At 36.1% G+C, this 18038-nt stretch overlaps 1 protein-coding gene across 1 annotated transcript; it reads left to right on the top strand.

Moving 5' to 3' along the window:
• The first annotated feature begins 16060 nt into the window (after positions 1 to 16060).
• LOC149926280 (uncharacterized) lies at positions 16061 to 16656 on the top strand. Its single transcript, XM_090158309.1, has 3 exons — positions 16061 to 16142; positions 16215 to 16409; positions 16469 to 16656. Exons 1-3 carry the CDS (start codon positions 16100 to 16102, stop codon positions 16654 to 16656), a joined length of 426 nt encoding a protein of 141 aa, XP_090014435.1. The 5' UTR covers positions 16061 to 16099.
• The last annotated feature ends 1382 nt before the right edge of the window (positions 16657 to 18038 follow it).

Consider the following 18038-nt stretch of genomic DNA (forward strand, 5'->3'; position numbering starts at 1 on the left):
TGCTGTAGCAACTCCAGCCGACACCCAATCTACGGAGGTAAGGAGTCAAACCCTTTTTAGAGAGCTCCTAAAGGGGAACGAAGGGCACACAGGACCCCAAGAAACCCGGCACAGCTGGCACTGGAGATCCCGGTGTGACCCCAAAAGGCCTAGAAACAGGACCACCGTGCCCTCATACGGAGGCCCTCGGCCCCAAAGCAGGCTACCTAATCCGCCGAGGCGGCCAGTTTGCACGGACCCTCTCCGTTATTCTGAGCCGAAGCTCAGTATCCAGCCCAAACCTGACCGAAGTCGGAGGTGGAGATAAGACCGTATTTGATCGGAGCTAACATTTCCCAGTGCGCCACCGCCCTTATGGGTTACAGGAGCCGGACCCCGACTTCCCGGTAAAGCTACCAGTTATTGCACACTCCGACCCATTAAGGGTAAAACAGTAGTTAGGCTCCTATTTTTCGATTACTATTTTATTTCAATAATCAATTTTTTTAAATCACACAAGATTCCATGAAATTTTTAAAATGCAGTATTTTGTATAAATATTATTTTAAAACGCTGGGTTTTTAATATATTTCAACATACCGCCATTGTAATTATTGTTTCAGCCACCAGATGGCTTACATGGCACGTTTTTTTAATATTTTGAGCAGTAGAACTTTAAAACAATATAATTTTTAATTAATACGAAATATTGTTTAAATTATTCATTGAGGGTGAGGGTGACATCAGCTTGAAGGTTTTCTTATATTCAAAATGCGTGCATATTTTTCTTAAGAAACTGTTACTTTCCGACTTTGGGCGGTAACGGTTCTTTTTATCAGCAAAAAATTCCCACTAAGAGAAAAATAAAAGTACAAGACTCCAGCAAGTGACAGGGTTCTTCTCATTTATAGTCGTAATTAAAAGCAGGTAATCAAATTATGCATTTAAAATTGGCTTTAAATGATTAAGTTTCATGCTAGATGAGTGTTTTTGGCGTAATCATATAATACCAGGCGTGTATGGAACGCCAAAAGTGTCACAAGCAAAACTTTTTGGCATGCCAAAAGGTTGTGATTGGTGCTTTTCCATTTCCATCTATTCGATATTAATTCTCCGAATCCCACCGAAGTTGCAACGTTTCCACCAGTAAAACATTGACGAATTAAGCTAATTATTTATTCAATCATTAGAAATTGGGTGCTTCATTTGGGCGTAGTTGAGGAGGAGTCACAGTTTAACTGGCCTCAACACCAATTCATATCAAAATCGGTCAAAACTACATTTTGACTAGTGCTTTTCCTTTCGCCTAGACCATTTCTTCACGCATCGTGATTGGACCAGAGGTCTTTAGCGATAATTAGACAGAAATAAAATATAAATAACATAATTTTTGAAAAACGACATATTATTGGTTTATGACCGTCGTAGAATCCGGAGGAACCCTAGTCACACTCGCGGGCGTTAATCGGTACCGGCTCGATCGGCTCGGCTTTTAACTTCAACGCACCCGTTCTTCTCGGCATCGTTCTTCAACGTACTACAATCGGTGACTCGTGTAATTATTATCTGGGAGTTCCGAAGCCAACGGGTACTATTTTTTACATAGCACCATCCTCCGCGAAAAACCTTACACTCTTAAAAGGTTTGGGTTGTTTTGAACACATAATGGGTTATTTGATAACCTAAAGTTGGGTCCGTATTTACCCGACTTAAAAACTGGGTCGAATCTAGAAAACCCAAACTTTTTTGTTTGTTTAACCATATTTTAGTTATATGTTTATTACTATTTCTTGGGTTTAAATTTAAAGATATATTTGGGTTAAATGTAACTTCAATTTGGGTTAAATTTTAACTTCAATTCGTGTTGAATGTAACACTTATTTGGCTTATAAATTTTAAATTTATTTGGACTGTTAGTAAATGCATTAATTTTAACCATTTGTTGTTTAACATTTAACTCAATCTTAAAGAAAAATTTTAATTTATTTAAGCTTTGGTTAAAGGTATTTCATGGTCTTAGTTAATTTTAAAGTTATAAGATGTGTTTTTAATATGAATTAGATACACCATTTTGCACTATAGAATCATTTTATTTTATTATTTAAACCAATTCCTCGTGGAAATAATAGCATTGCTTACTCCATTCTTTTCATTACCAACAATTTCAAAAAAAGAATCTTGAATAAGTTCCCACACTCTTTTACATTTTTGGGTAGTTCATATCGAGCACGTAAAACATTTTAAAACATGCATCAACAGCATTCATGCAGTAAGGTAGAACGACGAAAAAACTTTGAGTTGGTTTTAAAAAGTCTTTACCAAAAGTAACTATATGTGGTTCAAGGATTTTGCTATTTTCTACATACTCGTTAATGTTTATATCAAAACCTTAAAAATACACGATTATAAATATTATCACTTAAATAAATACATAATTCTAATATACGTACCAGATTAATAATAAATGCATGTTTCACATCATTTGTGGATGGCTTTATAGTGCGTTTTCCAAGTTTAAAGGTTAACGAAGGTACCAAATATGCCCGCGCATAAATGCACGAGTTTTCTATTAGGCAATATTCTGCTTCAGAAACAAAATTTAATTGTTTCAAAACCGTTTCTTTCAGCTCAATTAAAGCATGAACTTTAATTTTTGGGCAAAAACTGTTCCAATTGTCCAAAAGAATAATTGAATTTTTTGGGAACATTTATTCAAAATCCTGTTCAATCTTTATTGGAAATATAAAATTAGTTTAATTATAATTTATATTAATATATTAATAATATTCTTAACCGCCAGAAAATTAGAGCAAAATAAATTAAATTTTAAATAAGAAAATATATTTTAATTAGATTTAGATTAACATAAATTGGTCAAAAAATCCAAACTGGTAGGGCTCAAAAAATAAAACAAAATTGGTCAATTTGTCAAGGAAAAACCATAAAGGGAAGTTGATATTAGAGAAAAGGATTATCATCTCGCGATTGAGATTATTAGTCTGACATCATATCTCAATCGCTGGATGGTAATCACCAAGATTTTATCTCTGTTTTCCCCCTTTGCCCCCTCCCCAATCGCCAGAATTTGTTATTGTTTCCATATATCTTATCTCAATCGCGGGTTGGTAACCGCCAAGATTTTTTCTCCTTCTCCCCTCCCCCCCCATTCCAATTCGCCAGAACTTGTTATCGCTTCCATTCGCCATAATTTTTATTCGCCAGAATTAGTTTTCCTCGCGCAGATTTATTTGGAGAATGGATTTTACCCCTTTGCCTTTCCCCATTCGCCAGAATTTGTTTTCCCTCATCCCCAATCGCCAAGATTAGTTCTGCTTCTCCCTACCTCTCCCCAATCGTCAGAATTTATTTTCCCTATCACTAGCCAATCTCTATATTTTCCTAATGAGGGTTCCCTCTCCGAAATACTTCATGCACCCATAATTGGACCGCAAGTTTTTTCTTTTTAGTGGAATCTCTAAAGGAGTTTAACATTACAATAAAGCTAATAGTTCCAGTTTAGGGTACATAGGGCCGGTAATGGTGACTTTGGTCGATATAGGGTACTTTTAGTCCATTTTGGTCCATTTTTGGGTACATCAGAAAAGCAGTTGGAAAAACTAAGAGTCGTAATTTTTCCATCCATCCCCAAACTCCATAGATTTATCGCTATAGTTTATTTATCGCTTCCGAACCCTTTTAATCTCTATAATATGATTAAAAAGGTCAATTTATTTACATTTTTAATTTTAGAACTTTGTTTAGATAATTACGTAAAATTGGTTGTACGAATAGTCCGACATTTAACCCGATTAAATCGTGGTTTATCTATAGTTATTATTTCTATCAACGAAAGGGATATACCTTCTGCAAGCGCAACTTGTATAAATAATTTAATTAAAAGTTCTACCTTACATATTTGTAGCGTCTAACAGCAGTACCATCTGTAGGATGAGGGATAGTCACAAACGTTGTCTTCTTCAGGTACAGGTGAGATGCATTAATCGATGACAGTAGTTGCTCTTGGCGTAGGTGGTTTATCGCATTCTTGCGAGAGGTACTTTTCCGAGGGTGAATTATCCCTCCACGGACAGTGTGAAAATAATCTGGCATGCTCCCATTCGGGTACGTCTCCCGATTTTCAGTGTTCTAAGATTCCGTGACACTTGTAACATCGTACATTTTCGCCACGTTGAATATAGTTGAATGCAGCCAACGATAGTTTTTCTTTGGTGACGTGTGGGTTTTTCCAGTGACGAAACGTTTCAAGTCGATACGCTTCGATATCCATAGCTGTTCTAGACAAAATATTTTCTATAGTTTCAAATGATACATAATCTAATCCAACATGCTAAGCTTAATTTTCTCAATATGGTTTTTAACTGGTTCAATTTCTACGCTAAAATTTCTCAATTTAACCGCTTTTTCAATATGTAAATTGTTTTAAAAATAGTCTACTACAAAAAAATAGTAACTTACTTTCTACGCTAATTTTAGCCCTACAGGACCTTATTTAGGCCTAATTTTATATGTCTAATACGTTAAAATTTCCAATTTATAAAAGAATGCCTACAAATTTCATTTTAAATATAGTAAAATAATGTATGAAAATAGAAACTTACTTTTTCCTCTTCTACGGTGGGAAATCCTTAAGCCTATATAGTCGACGAACGGCTAAAAGTGAAGCCAAAAAGCTGCGGGACCTTCCACGACAATTTCCTATGACTAAAAGAACGCTATATGACTTGTAGATAAGGCTCTTGAGATTAAATCCTCTTGCGATATCGAAACTGCACCTAAAAACCGAAACTGAAACTCACTTCTCATTGGTTGATGAATACATTGACGTCATGTCTTAAGTACCAGAGTGGAAAAACCCATTGACGCTATATCAGGATGATCCCTAACGTAATTTTTCCGAACTTATAATCGTGTGGAAAAACCCATTGAGCTACATCATGGTCGCCTTAACGAGATTTATCCGAACTAATAATAATCACGTGTCGAATATATATAACTAGTCTTAAACAGCAACTGAACGTTGTTTCCTATTGGTCGAGATTAATCCATCACGTGATCAAAACGACAACTAACCCTTAAATTATATTGGTTGTCTCTCTGAGATAACAGTTATGTACACTTAAGATTAAACCGTCTCGTGATCAAAACTGCAACTTCCTCTTGTTTGACGACATAATTTTTCCCACTTGAATATTTGAAAAAAAAAAATTGTTTGACGTCATATAATTAACCCACTTCAATGGCTTCAAAAGTCGCTTGATGACTTAGGCCTAAGGTGGTGCCTTGGGTATTAGCCTAGCTGATTATCTAAAGTGGAAAAAACCCATTGTTTGAAGTCATTTCTCTAGAAAAACAAACAATTAATAGAAATTTATATTTAATACCAATTAAACATTTTTGTATTATTCAAATGCTACATTTGGAGTGCAAAATAATACGCAAATATAAAAACAATTTTGAGGTAACAACATTTTCAAAATACAGAAACATTTATTGTAAGAAGGAAATTGTAATAAATATTATTACTAATTTTTAATGGTTGTTTAAGGATAGAGTGAAATGGAATATTTTCGTAAATAAGCATAAATGTTAGTGCAGCTTACCACCAATAGATCTAATTGCGCTAGTACATTCTCGAAAAATAAACTAGTTCTTGGGAATAAGAGACGTTTTTTTATCAAAGATAAGCCAAGTTTATAGTTTATTGTAAATGGAACCATAACAAAACCACGTTGTAACGTGATTATGGTTACCCTGTATCGATAATTTTTGGTGCTATGAAATTCTGTGTCTGGTCTTGACTTACAGAAATTTTAAATAAAGTGAAACGTAAACTTATCAAGATAAAAAAGGGGAGATAATGAGATAGTATTACTAATAGATGAAGTTCATTGATTATAAAATCCTATTCGTTAAACGTTAGTACTGTAAATCTAACATATATTTTTTCCTAATAATAAAAATATTTAAGAAACATGCTATTTTTTTACATATATTATATTTTTTGTTATAAGCTATTTATTTTTTGTTAAACACTAGTATCAATTCCATGACAAACTCTTTCAGTTTCTTTTACTTTATTTTTAATTACAAAATAGTGTATTAGATAATGTTTAAATGTATTTAAAGTCAAAGGTTAGTTGAAATTTCCACGCATTTCCTTAACACGTAAGTTGGTGCAAATACGATTGATAGTTTCACTAATTTTATCTCGATTTTCAATAATGAGCTATATCAATTTAAATAAATTTATGTTAAATTCTTTATTTTCAATAGAAAAAATTGTTAGTTATAGTCAGGTAGAGGTAGGTCATAGAAATTTTACTTCTTAAAAAGCAGGCGAGACTCTTCGTAACGTGAACAATGTGACAAAGTGAGCTCTGTTATTGAGATTGTTATTCCTATCAAGCAATTCTTTGACACTTATTCAACTTTTCGAGGAAGATAGTTGTCTTAGCGTAGAGATTTTTTTATTCGGTCCGTCGGATAATCGTTATCTTATTATTTGAGATCCAGCTCTCGAGATAAAAAAGATTAAATTATTATAATAATAATAATCCAAGGATAAATCGTTCGTTGCATCCGGATTTGTCTCTTGGGTTTACTATATTGACAAGGAATTCTAAAATTCAACGAAACAATATCTCAATTTGATATTCATTTAATAAAGATTTACCTTTTTATAAACAATCTTAAATTTTTTTTTATTTATTATAGTACGAAATGTTTTTAACTAAATCTAAGCGAATTAGTTTTTCGGAATTAAATGGTTAGTTAAAATACAAAACTTGTCCGTGAATAATCCGGATTTCGAAACTGGTAGTTTGTAAAAATTGTATTTGTATATTTAAGGCAAAATGGCGTATGGGAATTTAAAATACTGTGAAACGTAGGTTATCATGCTTGATAAGAGAGACGGTAAAAACTAAGACTATACTACAAGGAGATAACGATCATGAAAAATAACTTTATTTTGTGGATTTTTATCCCCAAAGTGCGTTTACGTTAGCAGTCCTAAAGACTACCGTACAAGTAATCCAATTACATCTAAAAATCTCCAAAAATTATAAACCTATTAATATTATTCAATTATTAGAAACCTACTCATATAACCAGTATATTTTACCGGGCGAGGAATTGTACACTAAACAAAAAACAATTTGTAAATATTGTAAATATTTTAAGACAATAAAGGAATTAAGAGATATTTTAATTAAAATCCCTTTTATTTTCTACAATAGTCACCTTTTATTACTTTAAATATTTCAATATTAAAATTTACATAAATTATTATTTTTAATATAAAATCGCACAATTTAATAGGTACTAAATTTTTTTTTATATTATTAAGGATATGTAATCCAAGACTAAAAACTTTGCTAAACGAAAAACTAAATAACGATAACTATTGTACAATTAATTTATTAAATAACGAGAAAATGTCTTAAGGTAATAGAAAAATAATACAAGCAAACCATAGTAATAAATTATTATCAATTTGATTATTGTTTAAGGATATCGATTATGGTCGATGTTTGTACTACAGTGTCCATATTGGAAATGAAGTTAAATGAAATAATTTCGTAAACAAGCATACATTTTTGATAGCCTTCATCCAAAATATCTAATAGCGGTAGTACATTCTCGATAAATATACAAGTTCTTTTGAATAAGAGAAGTTTTTTTTATAAGATCAACCCTTTTTACACACAATCATACGGGATTTGTCGGTACTGGACCCAAAAACAGGGTAGCTGATGCCGCCGTACGCTGTTAACAATTACCATAGCTTCCTGTTAAATTACCGTAACATTTTTACACTTAAAATCAAATACCAACTCTTACCGTAATAGCTACTAGATATTAAATGTACACAACAGCTTTAATCCTATTATTCGAGTTACCATAATATTAATTCGTCTGTGGATGGTATGGCGTAGTAAAGGTTGGGTTAATCTTCATTAGTCGGCACATAAGTCATGTTCTGTTCCCTTCCTAAGGAGGTCCAGGAGTTCGATCCATTCTTCATCAGCTTCTTGTGCGGTTTTTACTTCCTGTGCGGTCACTGGGTCTAGCAGTTGGTTTTCCCCGTTGTATAGATTACATTGAAGCTGTATTCTTGTAGTTGAACTTCCCATCGGACCAACTTACTCTTTGGTTTCTTCTGATTAAACAGCCAGGTTAAGGCCTGATGATCAGTAACTACGGTAAAGCGTTGACCATGAAGATGATATCGGAATTTCTCTACTGCATATACGATTGCAAGGCACTCTTTCTCTAAGATAGCATAATTACGCTCGGCCCCTCGGAATGCACGACTGGTGTATGCCAGTGGGACTTCCACGCCATTCTGAATCTGAGACAACATTGCCCCTATTGCATTTCCACTTGCATCGGTGATAACTATAAATGGGTTGTCTGGATTAGGTACGTGAAGCATTACTGCATTTACCATGAGCTCCTTGATCTTCTCAAAAGCAGATTGTTCTACCTCCGTCCATCGCCAGGTCGCACCTTTCTTTTTCAGTTGCTGCAGTGGTGTCACGATTTCTGCAAAGTTGGGAATTAACCGTATATGATAGGTTACCATACCCAGAAATGTTGCTAGTTCCACTGTATTCCTAGGAGTTTTGTAGCTCCGAATAGCTTGAAACTTTTCTTGATCAATGTTAATTCCTTCGGTGCTAACAACATGCCCCAAGATTTTTACTTCTGAACAGGCGAAGGCACACTCTGATATCTTCAAAGTTAGTCCGGCTTTTTGGAGTTGAGACAGTACATAACGTATTGCTTTTAGATGATCGGCCCAAGTATTACTTGCAATAATAATATCATCAAGATACCAAGCCACTCCCAAATACTTTCCGTCTTTTAGTACTCGGTCCATCAATCGTTGAAAGGTTGCGGGACTGGTTTTTAAACCAAACGGCATACATTTAAAATGATACTTGCTACTTTCGACGATGAATCCGGTGTACTTATCACTTGCTGGGTCCATAGCTACTTCCCAGAAACCAGCTCTCAAGTCCAATTTAGTAAGATACTTTGGTTGTTTTAGGGAGTCCAAAATGTCGTTGATTCTGGGAAAAGGATACGGGTCATCTTCTATTACCTCGTTCAACTCGCGGTAATCAACACAAAATCTTCTTCCTCCATCCTTCTTTCCGGTGATATGTACTGGACAAGTATACGGAGTTTGTGATGGTACAATAACTCCGTCTCTCAGCATATTCTGGACTTTTTCTTCTATGACAGCTCTTTCTCGGCGAGTGACCCGCCTTGGTTTACACTGCACTCTCGACCCAGGCTTGATTTTGATCTCATGTTTCACCCAATCTGTCTGTTCAATTCTATCTGTAACCACTGTGGGAAATTCTTTGATTAATTTAACTAATTCACCTTGCTGCTCCTTGGTAGTGTTCTCGGTGCTTATGACTTTAAAGACATCAGTCAGAACTGAATCTGCAATGGTGTCGGCCTTAGCCCGTTGTTCACTATCCATGCGGTGTAGCTGGATTGTATTTTTCACCCACGATAGAATGTACCGATTGAAGTTAATGATGGCGCCTATTCTAGTCAAATAGTCAGTACCCAAGACTATGGGACATGGTAACGACCCAACAATGTTAAAGTGTAGTTCTCCGGTACTGCGTCCCTTGATGGCAGTGGATATATATCCGAAAATAGGGATGGTTTCACCACTGGCTTCGTAAAATATCTCCTTCGACTCCTTTATTGTTTCTGTTAATCCCAAAGTCTTTAAAAAGGATTTAGTAATAAAACTGGCCTCGGCACCCGTATCTACACATGCCAAATGAGTTTGGTTATTAATGGTTAGATAAATGCCGTAAGATTGTCGTAAGTTAATGTTTAAAATTGCAGGTTTGTGTAAACCCGGAGACTGACTCCCTGCTACCTTCAGTCCCCTCTTCCTTTTTCCTTCGTCTGGGGAATCTCCGTTACGGTGATACCACTGGGTTGATTCCTGAGCTGAGCGGATGTCTTTTGGTAGCGTCCTCGGTAACGATTGGTATTGGAATTCAATGTCCCCGTTGGTTCTCCTACCGCAACACTAGTCTGTGCACCATCGTGTTTATCAGGTTCTGGTAGTGATACGGGCCTGTACGCCTTGGGACCAAACATTTGTTCCATCTCCGATACTTTGACCCGGAAACTCTCCAGATCATGACAATTGTACCTGATTGGGGGAGGAGTATATATAGGAAGAACATTTTTAATCATGTACTTAACCAGTTTGGCTTTAGGTAATGGTTGAAGTAATGAGAGGTTTTGCTGTTGAATACGGGTGATATAGGCCCCAACTGTCTCATTCTCTCCCTGTTTGGAAAGTTCAATCTCTGCCTTGATCCGATGTTCTTGATCAGTACTTAGATATTGGCGTTCGAAGGCTTGTACGAAACCGGCCCAACTCCAATCCAGAGGTTCAGTTTCCAACTCAGAACTCTCATACCAGACTCTTGCATCACCTTGATATATACTTCTAGAAATGGCAGCTATACCCTGCATATTCAATTGGTTAGCTTCGGCATATAACCTCAACTCTCTTATAAAACTTCGAGAATTGTCGCTACCACCCGAAAAAGTTGGTATTGTTAATTTGACCTTACTCAGATTCGGTACTTGCAAACTTCCCTATCCGGTTAGTTCGGCTCCCAATCCTGTGCTCGACCCAAAAGATAGTCGATTGGATTCTCCCAAGTTGTCTATCCCGGAGAATTGCACTGCTCGTCCTGCTGCTGGCGTTGGTATTTCTGTGGAATTGGAAGAAGGCCTAGGGCCATTAGTGGTCGGTATCGATGTTCATGTCGCCAATTGTTTCATCACTTCAGCGACGCTGGCCTGCAACGTTCCCAATTGTTCCCGGACCTGTGCCAAGTCCTGCTTACCAGAGCTGGCACCATTACTATCATTGGGTGGAGATACTTGGGTTTCCTCTACTGGGTCTGTTTGATCAGAGGTGGTTGTAGAAGACTCCGGTGAGCTCTGAGAACTTGATGGGGTTTCGGCTTTTTCCCGGAGAAGATTGTTTCCCAATTGACAACCATAGTCCTTTAGTTGTTTTCCATTCTGTTGAACCAAGCCTCCCAGATAATAACCAGTTCTCCACATCAGTAATACTAGACAGTAAAGATAGATCGGAAATAGTTTCCATATTGTAACGGCCCCTTTCAGGATAGGTGAACTAGGCCAAAACAATAGTAAAATTCGAAAACTTACGTATATTACAACTCAGTATACGGATAAATAAATACCAAGGGCTAAATAAAGCCTCCATGCCACACTAATATAAATCCACCAAATCCATGTCCAACAGTGTTTGGCCAAGTCTTGAAGTTGCACAGAAAAGTCTATGATAAAGTCATTAATAATTTGAATATTCTCCATAATTGTTATTCGTCCCAAAATTGATTTATTTGAATTAATTAAAAAGTAAAACGAAATATTAAATTAATTAGTTAAAAACGTAAACAAAATACGATTACAATACCCTTGAATGCGAGAGCGGTATATTTCGCTGCTAACGGGACCGCGACATCCACCAAAATGGCGGAGAGGTGGTCGTTTTCGTAAAGAACAACACAAATGGCTTCTTCTCCGATATGATTGGAGCAGACAAATCACGTGTCCGAGGATTTTGGCGCGAAACTTGGCGACTCGTATCCAATATGGCGTAGAGTGAAGAACACAAGGCGTAACGTGGAAACGTACGATTTACACGAGTGTGGTGAGTTTCTACCGTCCGTGTAGAAATACTTAATATTTTCTTTGAAAGGCATTCCCCCCATGGGCCACCATTCTGTAATAAACTCTCTCTCCAAAGTTATAATAAATTACGAAAACGACAGAGATTATACGTCTAATATTTATTGGAAAATTAAGATGTCGAATTTAAATATTTACGAAATTACAATTCATTTTCGTTTATAAATAATTATATCTAGTTCTACCGAAAACCGTGTAACTTTCTAATTAGAACAGTAATCTATTTTCCCCGAGAACGCTGTAACATACTAAGTAGCAGATTGCGTACTTTTACCCGAGAACGCCATAACATTCTAAGTAGAACAGTAACTAGTTTTAGTAGAACAGTACCTAGTGTAAGCCGAGAATGCTGTATCATTCATAGTAGAACAGTGTACTGTTTGTGACGAGAACAGCGTGAAATACTTGACCCAAGAACATCCTTATGTACTAGAAGAAACAGCACAAAGTTCAAACTGAGAACAGACTGGAATACATAAGAGAACAGGTATGAGTGTGCCCAACAACTTAATTAAATTTGTAAAGAACAGTCAGAGTTCGACCCAAGAACATTTTCAAAGACTGAAGGGAACAGTACGAAGTTCGAGCTGAGAACAGTTGGAATACAAAAGAGAACCGTAATGCGTTCGACATAAGAACACCATAAAGTCGTTAAGAAAACCGGTCTTAGTTTTAACTAGGAACAGATTGCAATAGTTAAGAGAACAGAATTAAGTTCAGACAAAGTCTTATTTAGAAACCACCTTACTTGTTTCTGTTTTGTATACAGAATATTGAAAATAATAATCTAATAGTGGATTTATAGTTAAAAATATTTATTTATTGATATAGTCTTTGCATCCAGTCAATAACTTAACACCTTAGAGTTTATTATTCATTACTCTCACTGAACGGTTCGCCTAAAGCTTTATTTCATACTGTTATATTTTATACTAGATGAGAAGCCCGGCCTCCGGCCGTGCTTTCAGCTAGTTGAGTAAATTGGGGTTTAGAAAACGGGAACAAAATGCACTTTACATTAAACGTGCAAATTAAATTATTTTTAAATAGTAAATAGGAATTTTTTTAAATTTCAAACGTTAAATAGTGCAAAATATCATATCTTGTAATATTAACATATATTTGATTTCCTTGATTGTGCTTTCAGCTAGTTGAGTAAATTGGGGTTTAGAAAACGGGAACAAAATGCACTTTACTTTAAATATGCAAATTAAATTATTTTTAAATAGTAAATAGGAATTTTTTAAATTGCAAACGTTTAATAGTGCCAAATATCATATCTTGTGATATTAACATACATTTGATTTCTTTGATTAGTTTAAGATGTAATTATGATAAAGCTTTTTTGTACACTATTTTTATTTTCTCCGTTTGGAGTAAGTATGTACAGGTTATTTGCAGCTCCAACTCTTGAGCACGCCATATAATACATGGGTTTTCTAAATTAATTCCCGCAGTTTTAAGTAATTGTCATTGCGAAGCTAAGATTAATTGGAAATTGCAGGCGTTTAAAATCAAAGGCATGCTGGTTGGTAATATGGGTATGCGTGGAATGAATACGGCCCGGGCAAAGGTGTCTGCGTGACTCAGATAAAGAAGGGAGGGGGGCTGAGAAAAGAGAACGAACGCAAGCGAAAAGGGTCGAAGGTCGTGCCATGCAGAAGCTAAGTGAGGCAATTAGAGCCAGAGAGACAAACTTCCGTGTCTCTATATACCCGCGTCTCTTGACAGCGTGAGGTCAGGGGTTTCGGACTTGCGGTCACCGGTTATTGGTCCCGGGGTCACAAACTACGAAGGTTAGCAATCTCAAGACGCCCCTTTAACCTGACGGCAGGGGCCACAATGCCACAGGCCAAATTTCGTGCGAATCGGGCAATTATCTTGGGCGCTCATAGAAGGTAACAAACCAATATATATAGATATTGAATTTGTAATTCCAAAAGTAAGATTTGCGGTGTATTCTCTGAAAGTTACGGAAGGTTCGCTGTTTTTAAACCGCATTTGGTACCTGTACATGTTTCAATTTTACTATTTAAGTTTATTATTCATTACTCTTACTGAACGGTTCGCCTAAAGCTATATTTCATACTGTGATATTTTATATAGTTAAATTGTAATTCCGAAAGCAAGATTTAGATAGATATTAAAATTAAGCTTCGAGAAACAGCAATTTCTAGAGTACCTTTTTCATCCGATAGTCTTAATTATTTATTTTTAAGGAATAGTATTAAATGGCTTAGTTTTATTGTACTTTTACATTTGTATAAAGAAGGTTATTTAATTTTTTAATAGTTTAGTTCGAAATTTATAGCTGTCGAAGTTGCGTTATTAATAATCGCTTGATGCACTTTAGGTTTTTCCTAGCTTGTAAACGCGAAAACTTCTCAACCGTTGGTTGTAGAGGGATTATTTTTCCACTTTCTAAATAAGAACCGACCATTGTGAATTCAAATGACTTAACAGAGGCAAACCAACCTGCTAAAATAAGACGGGGGTTCCATTTCTGACCACTGCCGTATTATAATAATTAATTGCTTTTTTAATTGTAATGGAATTTATTAAAGAACATTATAAAAACATTTGGCATTAATAATTTCATAATAGTGTAAAGGATAACACACATTTCGCCAAAGCTGTTTTTAAACACCATGCTAATGCTATACTTGTTAGTGGTTCTGTGGTAGAGCATTCTCTACAATCTCTTGCCAAGCAGAACGGCCCGGGTTCGAAACCTGGACGGTGTATTGTTATTAATCAATACAGAAGACGCTACATTGGAATTCCTTCAATGCAATAATTTAAATTGAACACGAAATCTCGTTCTATTTAAATAAAAACCAAAATTGCATACTCTATTAATTAGTAATATACGCTTCCAATAAAGCTGAAGGTCTCGTTTACGATGAAGCGTAATAAGTGACGGTCTGCCTGTCATACAGGAGGACTCGGGTTCGAATCCCTCCCGATGTGATCGAAAATTGATACTAAGACGAATAATATAAACAAGTGGTGGAAACACTGCAATTTGGACGTTGAGACGTTTACCGCAACCCTCAGCACTCGGTCCTTCTCAAAAGTCAATAATAAGGAGTTGGAGAGAAAGCACCCATACAAACAAAACTCAACCGCCACAACACAAACTCAACATTCCCACATAAACATTACAACAACAAAATTCCAATAAAGCTTAGTCGAAACCGGCGTGACGGTGAGCGTTAACGAAAAAAAAAACAACCACAACCAACCAAACCCATCCGCAAATTCGTCAGTTAACGCTCACCGTCACAAAGTGGTTTTGCCAAACTGCAAACACGGTTTTTTTAGTTTGCTCCGGTAACGCGTTTTGGACTCTGTCCCGGTAACGCGTTCGCAACACGCACACACACCCATGGACAATACCAGCCTATAATGACTTGTTTACTAACGTACACGATTCATAAAAAGTTTATCGACGGCACTCGACAGCTCGAAGGGTGGTCAGTAAAAGTGAATCGGGGTTTCGGGAGATAGTGGATGAAAGGGGCAAACACCCGGTTTCATAGATATTGAAGAAACAGGAAGTGGACGGAAGATAATAAAGAACAGTTTTTAAGCGGGGATTTATTTAGGGCGCTATAATAGGGTGGCGAGTAAAAGCGAATCGGGGTTTGGGGAGAAAGTGGAAAGAAGGGGTAAAAACGAGGGTCGTTAAAAATAATAAAATTCCGACGATAATCGAAAGGTCAAAGTGGAAATAAGGTGATAAATTAAAGTTTGAAGCGGGAATGTTTTGGTTAGCTTGAACAGGTAGATTCGTGAGTGGTAAGTCTCTGGGAAAGAAGGGTGAGGAATAACAAAAATTAGGGGCTATTTCTGGTAAAGGCCTTCTTTAAGCGTTTTTTTAAGAATTTTTAAAGTGGAACACTTGTTTCGAGCAGATAAATGAACCGTTTCAAGCGGAAAAATTGAAATTTACAAAATGTTTCGAGCTTAGCGACGTAATGTCCAGAGTTTTAACTTTCGTGAGGGTGTTGCCGAAAGAAATTCAGCACACTTTATTCATGACGAAGGATGAAGTAAAAGGACTAAATGAGGATCAAAGAATGGTTGGCACATGGAATGCCGTTATTCTTTCGGCGTGTTTACACGGCCCATTGAAACACAAATTTCAAGAGAAACCGCAAGTTTTAATTTTTAATCGGGGCCAACAAACAGACGCGAAATAATGTTTTTTTTTGGATTGAAAAGAAATTTCGGATGATAATTAGCCGCGCCGTGACGAAGTGGCAGAATTTTTTTTCCCATCAATCCGGAAGGAATCGGCTTAAATAAGCGATCAATGTTCGGCGTGCGTATGGCATGTTTTGTTTTAAAATTAAACGGTGAGTAATAATAATAATAATGTTAATAATAATTAAATACTAAAAATAATATTACAATTCATCGGTTTCTAGAAGCCAGATATGGCAAAGAAGAAGCCTTGAAACCCGTGCAGGGAATTTTTCCGGCTTGTATTTTGAACGTGGTAAGCCACCACAATTCTGTGCATTTAATTTGGGAAAAGACAATATGCTTGCCTGCGGAATGGTTAGAAGAATTTAGCCACGCTATAAATTCAGAAGAGCCAAATCTATTGTTGGGTTTAGAAGGTAATTTAATGTTCTTATAAAAAGCGTTTGTTGAAATAATATATTCTTTGTTCGATTAGCTGGGAGAATAATAAAAGAAGTGGAAGTGCCGGCGAATTTGTCGAAGATCCCTATAATATTAGCAGAGAAAATTGAGTATCAGAAGGTAAAAGGGAAGCTTTTGCGGAAAAACGAAGAATTCATAGCGTATTGGATTGTTAGGTTGGGGACCACATTAAAAACTGAAGGGAAGCTTACTGAGAGGTGAATTGCAAATCGCAAAGAACATTTTATAGACTCTCTGGTGGAAACTTTTATAACGGGTTATCGGCTTGAGTTAGGAGCAAGCAGAACTTTAAGAGAAAAAGAAAATAATTCATAGCGTATGGAATTAACAGTTGGGTAATTGGAGAGCAGGGGTTTATTGGTTGTTTGAATTAAGAAAGAGAAGCTTTTGCGGAAAAACGAAGAATTCATAGCGTATTGGATTGTTAGGTTGGGGAACATATTAAAAACTGAAGGGAAGCTTACTGAGAGGTGAAATTGAAATAACAAAACATTTTAGAGACTTTCTGGTGGGAACTTTTTAAGGGGTTATCGGCTTGAGTTAGGAGCAAGCAGTGCTTAAAGAGAAAAAGAAAATCCAAAGCGTATGGAATTAACAGTTTGGTAATTGGAGAGAATGGGTTTTCTGGTTTTTTTAATTAAGAAAGGGAAGCTTTTGGATTGTAAGGTTGTGGACCACATTAAAAACTGAACGGAAGCTTACTGAGAGGTGAATTTAAAATCTCAAAGAACATGTTATAGACTTTCTGGTGGGAACTTTTATAAGGGGTTATCGGCTTGAGTTAGGAACAAGCAGAGCTTTAAGAGAAAAATAAAATAATTCATATCGTATGGAATTAACAGTTGGGTAATTGGAGAGCAGGGGTTTTCTGGTTGTTCGAATTAAGAAAGGGAAGCTTTTACGGAAAAACCAAAAATCCTAGCGTATTGGATTGTTAGGTTGGGGATTACCATGAAGAGGTTATACAGGGTTTTTTGCTGGAAAAAGTAATTTATTCCTAAAACTATGTTTTCTAGAAAGTTGAAATTCGTACTGTACATTATACGTGCCGAGGGACACTTTCGACCAAAATTGCATCTATATCAAAATATATTTTAACATTTTTTGAAATGAAAATTGCAGAGCGTCATCTAAAACGTGAGAAAAACAATAAATGTCTTTTTCACTGAAAAAATACGACTTGAAAAAGTGTTAAGTGAAAGTCAGAAATTTGTTTATCTGGTGTATAATGCAATAAACACCGCTGAAAAATCGAGGAGGTAATGGCGAAGTAGGTATTACACGATTTAATTTCGTAGGATGAAAAATGCGAATTAAAAAAACAAAGGCATCTTATTTATCTACTTACAAACAAAATTTATGAGTACGTTTCGAAAATACCACCTTTCTCTGCGATGCAGGCTTGGCCGCGAACAATCATATTGTCGGAGGCGGCTTGAATTTACACCTTGTCCTTGACGAAGCCCCAAAGAAAGAGTATCCAACGAAGTCAGATCGGGCGACCTTGCTGGCCAGTGTACGGGACCGTTTCTTCCTATCCATCGTTGTGGAAATTCGTTGTTTAGGTAAGCTCTCACGGTTCT

The sequence above is a fragment of the Leiobunum rupestre genome, chromosome 9 (assembly GCF_980474605.1).
Source record: "Leiobunum rupestre chromosome 9, qqLeiRupe1.1.hap1, whole genome shotgun sequence".
Lineage (NCBI taxonomy): Eukaryota > Metazoa > Arthropoda > Arachnida > Opiliones > Sclerosomatidae > Leiobunum > Leiobunum rupestre.